The sequence below is a fragment of the Varanus komodoensis genome, unplaced genomic scaffold (genome assembly GCF_004798865.1).
Source record: "Varanus komodoensis strain SLA01 unplaced genomic scaffold, ASM479886v1 scaffold19, whole genome shotgun sequence".
In the NCBI taxonomy this organism is placed as follows: domain Eukaryota; kingdom Metazoa; phylum Chordata; class Lepidosauria; order Squamata; family Varanidae; genus Varanus; species Varanus komodoensis.
The window spans coordinates 15,434,664-15,442,711 of NW_025335550.1; the positions used below are offsets into that span (position 1 = coordinate 15,434,664).

The 8,048-nt window shown below is 46.3% G+C and overlaps 1 protein-coding gene across 2 annotated transcripts in view; it reads left to right on the top strand.

Moving 5' to 3' along the window:
- Positions 1 to 2,180, top strand: part of SH3GL2 (SH3 domain containing GRB2 like 2, endophilin A1) — a 107,504-nt gene extending 105,324 nt beyond the window's left edge. For both annotated transcript variants that reach the window (XM_044427917.1, XM_044427918.1), the window contains one exon: positions 157 to 2,180. In XM_044427917.1, the coding sequence (XP_044283852.1) occupies positions 157 to 356 (200 nt within the window). In that variant the 3' untranslated portion in view covers positions 357 to 2,180. The remainder of the gene's footprint in view (positions 1 to 156) is intronic.
- Positions 2,181 to 8,048: the final 5,868 nt, after the last annotated feature.

Below are 8,048 nucleotides of genomic sequence, written 5' to 3' on the forward strand. Positions count from 1 at the left end.
ATTTGCTTTAACAGCTGGTTACTGGGCATTGCCTCTGATCATAGAAGTTCCGCCTATGATCACAGAAGCCAGTCATGGTCAATACCCATGGATAGATTTATGACAATCGTGTGTTCCCCAAAACCTTTTATTTCTGCTTTTTCCCTTTCTGCATAGGTTTTCCTATGGACCAGCCCTGCTGTCGAGCTCTGTATGACTTTGATCCAGAAAACGAAGGGGAGCTAGGCTTTAAAGAGGGTGACATCATCACCCTCACAAACCAGATCGATGAAAACTGGTATGAAGGGATGCTGCATGGCCAGTCCGGCTTCTTCCCCATCAATTATGTGGAAATTCTTGTCCCTTTGCCTCATTAGGATGGCCAAGTCACCGTGGCTGAATCCCCCACTTCCCCCCCAAAAGTCATGTGTTGATACCACTGCTTTTAAATTAATAGGAAAATGGCTGCCTGCTCCACAACCCAAGTACATGCTGCAGTGGTTAAAGTAGTCATCAGGCCCCCACAGACAATCTTTGGTTTCCGTGTCGTCATGCTGCGTAGTGGTGATGCGTGGTATCTTCTCCGGACGCTGCAGCCAGGCACGTGGGATTTTCCTGTCGTTCCCATAGCTGCCTCAGAGATGTCTGCACAGTGATGGGGAGGGGAGGTGCGGGTGGATGTGGCTCAACAAGAGAGCTACGGACAGGGGAGCCCTTGGATTCTTCCGGAAGATAAGGCATATCACCACTCTTAGGCCAGGTCAGTTCTGTCTGGACAGAGCGGGGGGACGTGCCCTTGGGCATTGCATCGTTCCCTCCCTGCCAGAGGCAGCTTATGCAGGCCTAAATCCACTAACCAGCTTTTTGTGTCCTATCTCAAAAATGGCTGAGTCCTGTCCTTGGAGATATAGCAAAGCATCTATCTGGTTTTCTCCAGGAATGAGCCACCACTATTCTGTACATGCTGTTGGCATAGAACCAGCTTTGATATCCTAGGTCGGGGTGGGCAGGAGGTGGATCAGGATCTACTGGTGGATCCCTGAGTGAGTTGCGGTGGTTTGGAGATGGCTTTTGACCCCCGAAACATTTAACAATAGCAACAGCAAAATAGCTTTTTCTACTTACAGCATATTAGACTGCTGAAATGAAGAGAAGTGAGGCGAAGCAGGAGTGGACATTGGTAGGAAAAGACTGTGAATTTAGCTCACTACTGGCACTGACAATGAGGTGCACCGAGACACTGTTCTTTCATTCTCAGTATACGTCTCTTGCACCTGGCTTTGCTGGTGGATCTTGGGATTCTGGGAGACATAAACAACCAACAAAGTAGATTAGACAAACCTGACATCTGCTTACCCTTGTACAGCATTGTTAAATAAAGGCCCTGTTGGGTTTAAAATGGAAAAAGGTCCAATGGCCAAGCCAGGAAACGTGCAAGACCACAAGCCCAGTGTGGTTGCTCAGAAACTTTGAACCTAAACAACCCAGAATGCCAACAGCAGATAAACGAAGCTGGAAGAAAAGGAAGACCAAAAAAGTAACTATTTCACTTTGTAAAACAGCCTTCTCCAAGCTGGTGCCCTCCAGTTGCCGTGGATTGAAGCTCGCACTGTTTCCAACCACCATTGCCTTTGGCTGGGAACTACGGACGTGGCACTCCAGCAATCGGGAGGGCATCCAACTGGGGAAGGCTGCTGTGATGCCGAGGCACAAAGAAGAAGCTTACCACTTCACAACACCGAGAACCCTTATTCTACACATTCACTACAAAAGAAAAGAATGCAGAGCAACTCACACCACATATGTTTCTTTTCATCTACCTTGTGTTCTTTGAACATCATTTGTGTATATTCTGCCCTCAATGAGGACTAAATAAAAAGAATCTTTGTGCTGAGCAATTAAAGCAACATGTGGCTATATATGCAAAGACAGTTCAGTTTGTTTTCTCTCTGGCGTCTTCTGTATCTTTCTTTTTTTCCCATTCTACTCCCGGCATTTTGTGTGTATGGTGACGTGTCTAGCTGATTCACTGTTCTTTTTGGTAACTTCTGTATGAATTTGTTGAATCTGAGTTACGCAGAGTTTTATTTATCTCTCTATGTACCTGTACAGCCTCTTCCTGCGCTGCTTCAGATGTGCCACTTCAGTATTGGACTGTGTGAAATGAAGGCAATCCTTTTGCTTTTAACGTGTAAACTACATCGTGGAAAGCATTGATCTTTCAAATAAAAATGCTGGCTGACAAGCTGGAATGGGTGCGTGTGCCTTGTCTTTGCCGTCATTTGACTGCTGCCTGGGGCAGCTTTGGTAGGGCATCTGCTGAAGCCCACAGCTCATCAGGGGCCCCGCTGTCAGGAAGACCCCCAACCGGCTCCTCTTCAGCCGTGAAATTGCTTGCTTGGCCATCTCTCACTGGGGCCCAGGCAGAGCGAGCAAACAAGCGAGTGGATGGGAAGCAAGCAGCGCTTGTGAACTTCCAAGGCCTGTTTGCTCCTTGGGCTCTCTGCTTACCCTGCCAGCAGGAATGATGAGGGAGAGAAACAGCGGCAGATGGCGACAGTGGCTTCCAAGCAGCAGGCTGAGTGAGGAAGGGAAGCCCGTTCAGGGCCCTCGCCCAGGGGCTCCTAAAACCGGGAGCTGGCTGTGCCACCACACGTTGTGCAATCGCAGGTTGCGTGCACTCAGGTTGAGTTCCCAAAGTCACATGGGAAGTGGCCTTCTGCCCTATTGGGCTGTATAGTCCAGTATTGCCTCAACTCTGATGGGCAGGGGGTCTCCCAGGTCCCACACAGAGGCCTTCCCCATGATTAACATGCCCTCTCCCACTGCCTCCAGGGAAAGATGCTCTCTAATTCACATGTGGTGATCTTGCCTCATAGTAAAACTTTTCAGAAGGCAGGATTGACCCAAATATCAGAAATAACATATCAAATCATGCCATTTTTTTTAAAATTTCATTTGCCAATCTTGAAGGGCATAAATGTGCTCTAGAAATACCTGGTGACACTACTGGTAGCCATCACAAAGGTGGGGACAGGAAAAAAAATCCTAGGAAGTTTTTCCTGGGAAAATGGGAAATTTTTCCTCTCAGGAGATGCAGTGAGAAACTGGTTTGAAAGAATTTAGGGTGATTGCTCTTGTGGAAATGTTTCACCAATACCTCACATCCAAGCCCACCCCAACACTCCAGAAAGGCATGCTAATACAATTAAGGAATAATCTTATTCTGTGTGGCTCAAAATATGTCTATTTGGAGAAAGGAGACACAAAATGTATATATACATGAAGAAAGGGCACACACAATGTATTTATACAATGTTTTGAGTGTGGGGGATAAATATATTTAGGTGTGCAAAATGCATACATAAGGAAACACATGCAAAGCATGGATTTTGTTATGATTTTTTCAAAATTGCAAGCTTATGACCAAATGTGCCTGACATTAAAAAAAGACAATCCCAGCAAAACAGAGATCTGCAGATCTGTCCATAGTGTAAGATGGAGTTTTCTGCAACTTTGGTATAACAGGAACAAGAGAAGAGGCAGGAGAGCGGCCCTCCTCGTGCAGCCTGGAGAGCTTGCCGGGCAGTCAAAACAGCCTGAGATTTATCCTTGTATCTCTCAAGTTAGTGAATAGCTACAACTTGGAAGATCATTACTTTGCACAAAAGGCACCTCCAGCTGTTCCTTGTTTGCAGTGGGGGGCATGCCAGCTTCCCTTCAGTCTCACAGAGAGAGACCTGACTGACAGAAGCTTGGCGGCAGGATGTGCCTGTGCAAGGGAAAGTCCAGGAGATTATTTCAGTGTTATGGTCTGGCATTTGCGGAAACGTCTCAAAACTTCCACACGTCAACATAACGCAGTGTTTAAGTGGCAAGCTTGTCTGTTGGCTGGGTCCCCTTTGGCTTTGCCATGTGCTTTAAACATTTATGATTTGCTCAGTTTCATTTTTAACTTCCTGGGGTTTGTGTTGCTGTGGAAAGTGTGTTCATTCCATTGAGGAAATTAAAACAGGAGAGGAGAGGAGAGGAGAGGAGAGGAGAGGAGCAGCAGCAGCAGCTGCTGCTGCTAGAGGACAATTAAAAAAAATACAGTCTCAAGAGCAATTTTTCTTACAAGTCAGTGTGAGCAGAATATCAGCCATCTAAGTGAGGCTGATCCTTTTGTAGTCGTTAAAAGGCCTTCACCATCCCTTACCAGTAGGTCTGCTGGCTGGGGCTGATGGGAGCTGCAGTTCAACATCTGGAGGACCACATCTTCCCCATCTCTGCTATGAATAAGCATCAACAATGCGCTCCTCTTCCATTAAATGCAACTTCTCGTCCTCACAAATCATCTTTTCTCTCTTCACCATCACTTCTGAAGTTTTACTAGGCAAAAATTGGGGAACTGGCCTTTTCCATTTCTAGTCCCTCACTTCCACCATTTCAAACCATTTCCCCATCCTGCTGGCTTCGACAAGAAGGAAAATACTCAACCAGCTCCAGAGATGGGGCACCTTCTGGTATTTCTTAGGACAACCTGGTGGAATAAGCTGGCCTTGTTCTGAAGGCTCCAAGGCTTCTCAGAATCCAGGCCTGACTGGACCATCTCGCTACCACCACCCTAACAGGATAACAGAGCTCAGGGCTGGGTCCAGGCTGAGCATGCCCAGACACCCGTCCAAGAAGCCCATGCCCCGGCAGGGGGCACTAAGAGGCCTCCCTGGATGCGTTCCTCTCCAGCACCACAACCTGCTTGCCCTGCTGCCTCTCACTCCGGCCCATACAGCATTGGTGATGAGAAGGGGGAGCAGCAGACGCCACTGCCCTCTTGCTCACTGTCTCTCTGCCTCTGCAAGCCGGTGGTAGAAAGGATGAGAAGATGAGGAGCAGAGGCCAGTGGCAGCAAGAATGTGAAGCCACCTACTGGGGGGTGACTTGTCCAAGGTTCCTCCAAGCCCTGCCGCCAGCACTGGCAGAGCTTTCCACAGCTGCAACAAACGCTTCTGCCAGAACAGCCTCTCTGCTTGCAGCAAGCCAGGTCTGAGAGCCAATGGGGGCAAGCAACATTTCACGACCCGGTTAGCTGCCCTCCTTGGAAACTTAGGATTGCACCCGAGACATCCCTACCCATCTGGAACAAGCTTTCCTTGGGAATTTGTCAGGTCCCTTCTTTTCAGGTCTTCAGGAAGGCACTGGAGACTGACCTGTCTTTGCTGGCCTTGCTCCTCATCTATGGACAACAGGGAAGGGGGTGGAGCGGGCAGATCGGTTTCCATAGTGTTTTATAGTATTTTATTGTATACTAATTTATTGGGTGTTTGCATACATTTTTCTTTTTAAAAAGCTTGTATGCCATCTTGAGAGCGTGCTGTCGAAAAAGCTGAAAAAAGCATTAAAAAGACATTGATGAAATAACTACTTAATTAATAGTATACCACTTTGTGTGCCATCTTGACAGCACGCTGTCAAAAAAGTTGAAAAGGCATTTAATTGATTGATTGATTATTCAAAATGATTTCTTTAAGAAAAATGGGTATGTGGAAGGTGAACTAAGAAGTTTTAGGTATGTAGCTCTAGAGCTGAAACTAGAAACTAAATGTTTCCGGGCTGATTGACAGGCAAACATTCAGGAAAGGAAACTTTCCCTAGCATGAATACGGAGACAGAGAAATCTTCACCTGCTGAATTTCTGTCTGTTACATGAAAGCCCACTCTGGAAACTAAGATGGTAGCCATACTGCAGAGGGGAGATTTGCTTCTCTAGTATTCTTACGCTACGTTTTGAAAACTCGTTTTCACTTGGAATGGTCAGGAATGAAAGAGACCGTTGTTCTTGGTGCACTTCTCCAGGCCAGGGTGACACCAGCTCTTCGGATGAAGACGGTGAAGCCTGGGAAGAGAGGTCTTCAGGCATGGAGATGCCAGTGGATGGGCAGCTTCTCTCAAGGCCGCCGCTTCCAGCTGTTCAGGCAGACCCTGGGAACCAACAGGGTTGGGAAGTGTTGGGAGGAACCAGGGTCAATCTGTCCTTAACCCCAAGCATTGGGAAAGATGGGCTAGCCAACTAGAGGGCCCATGTACTGCAAGAGGCTTGCCTGTCTCCAGAGGGGCACTCCTGGAGGGATGGAATCCAGGGTTACTCATGAGATGAGTTCTTGGAAATAGTTGCTAGCTTGGGCTCAACAAACTCTGCGCATGCTCAGAGACTCTTTCTTTGCTGGCTATAGCTTGCTGGAAATGCAGTGGAAATGAAGAGCTTTTATCAAAGTACTGTCTCTTGTTTGAAAGAACCTAGCTCCTGACAGGTGCACATAGAGACAGAGAGAATTACAGGGACTGCCACTATGTTGGATGATTTTAAAGGGGGATTGGATAAATTCCTGGAGGAGAAGGTTACTCATGGCTACTAGACCTGATGGCTATTTGCTGCTTCCAGTATCAAAGACAGAATCTCTATGCACACCAGTTGCTGGGTGGCTTGGCTGTGTTTGTGCGTGCACATGTGTGAGTCCTGCCACACTCATATCCTGCTTGGTCTGATCAAGCAGGGCTCTTATGATAGTCTCAGGGAAGAATAATTCTAGGAGTCTGTCTCTTGCGAAGGCAATTTCTGATTGCAGATATTCACATCTTTATCTTAAATACTTCTAATGTTTATACCCCAATATGACTTGGGGAAATCCTGGCAATATGGCTGACGGAAGGAAACAGATGGCCCTCTAGTGGCTAAAGTAGTTTGGGAAAAGAAAAAGAAGCCTATACACCACAGAGATAAAGCATTGCTGAATCTATACTAGCCTTCCCAAATGTTGTGCCCACCAGAACTTTGGCAGCAATTACACCTAGATTTTGCTTCCATTTTTTCAAGTTGGCTATGGATGAGGGGAGTTGTAGTCCAAAATATCTGGAAGGAAGTACATTGGGGATGGTCCAGGTTATGGAGTTACAAGTGAGATCTGTTGTGATGTTGAGGATTTCAGCCATTCTATTCCCTCCCCAGCCCCGTTTTCACACCCCACCCCCAATACTCAGTCCACATTCTGTGGCCTCAGTCAGTTCAGTTTTTTTGGCCAATGAATCCCTACATTTGGGAATTATTTTTTCTAAATATTCATTTAAGATTTCAGCAAGCCTTAGTATTCCCCAGGACTGACTAATTCCTATTTCTCATGCACGTGTGTGGTGTTATTTTATCTACATAAGCATCGGCACGCATAACCTGGACACTAGAAATAGAATCATTGGCTTAAACTAAAATGCTGTAAAATGTTGCAAGTCATAAAGTGGTGTCAAGGAAAATGATTTAAAGTATAAATTGAGATGAGCCTTCAGGGAAGCAATCCTAGGTGTATATAGACTGCAGTAAGTTGTACAAATCCTAGCATCCCCTAGCCTGTTTGTAGTCCTCATTGTTCTCTAAACAGGCATAAGACAATACCCTAAATATTCATTGTTTGCATGGGCAAAATGCCCGTGGTCTGATCTTGTTCTAGAACTGTAGTTTGAGGGGCAGACTTTGGCTGATGAAACTTTTAATGAAAAGGAAATAAATATTATCACCTGCTATTAAGTGCATATGGCACTTTTGTCAAAAATACCATTACAGCAGTTGGCTGAAACATTAACAGGCCTGCCTAAGCATATATTCAGAATCCACTTGGAATCATTTTGAAACCCAAAGGCAGGAATGGCCACCAAAAGACAGGGATGGCCTTTGTCATAGTTGAGATATTTATTAAACTGGCTGAGTGAAACACACTTCAGTGAATCCTTGCGTGAAGTTTCTTTCCCTCAGTTGACCCCCCTGGCTAGCACTCTTGCTTCATGTCAGAAATGGCATTAGGAGATGTCTGACTAAGCCTGGGGACCCAAATCTTTTGTTTGTTAATGCAAATTGGGGGGGGGGATTTGCTCGCCATCTGCTGTCCATGGGTATTGCGAAAGGCAGGTACAGGGGCCTGCATGAGCTCTGTTGCATCTTTAGCCTCTGGATTAGGGGTCTTTTGCTCACATATGCTTTGCCACCTGCTGCTGACAGACTCCCAGTTTTCAATTTGCAAGGAATGAACACTCAGACTTGGGGA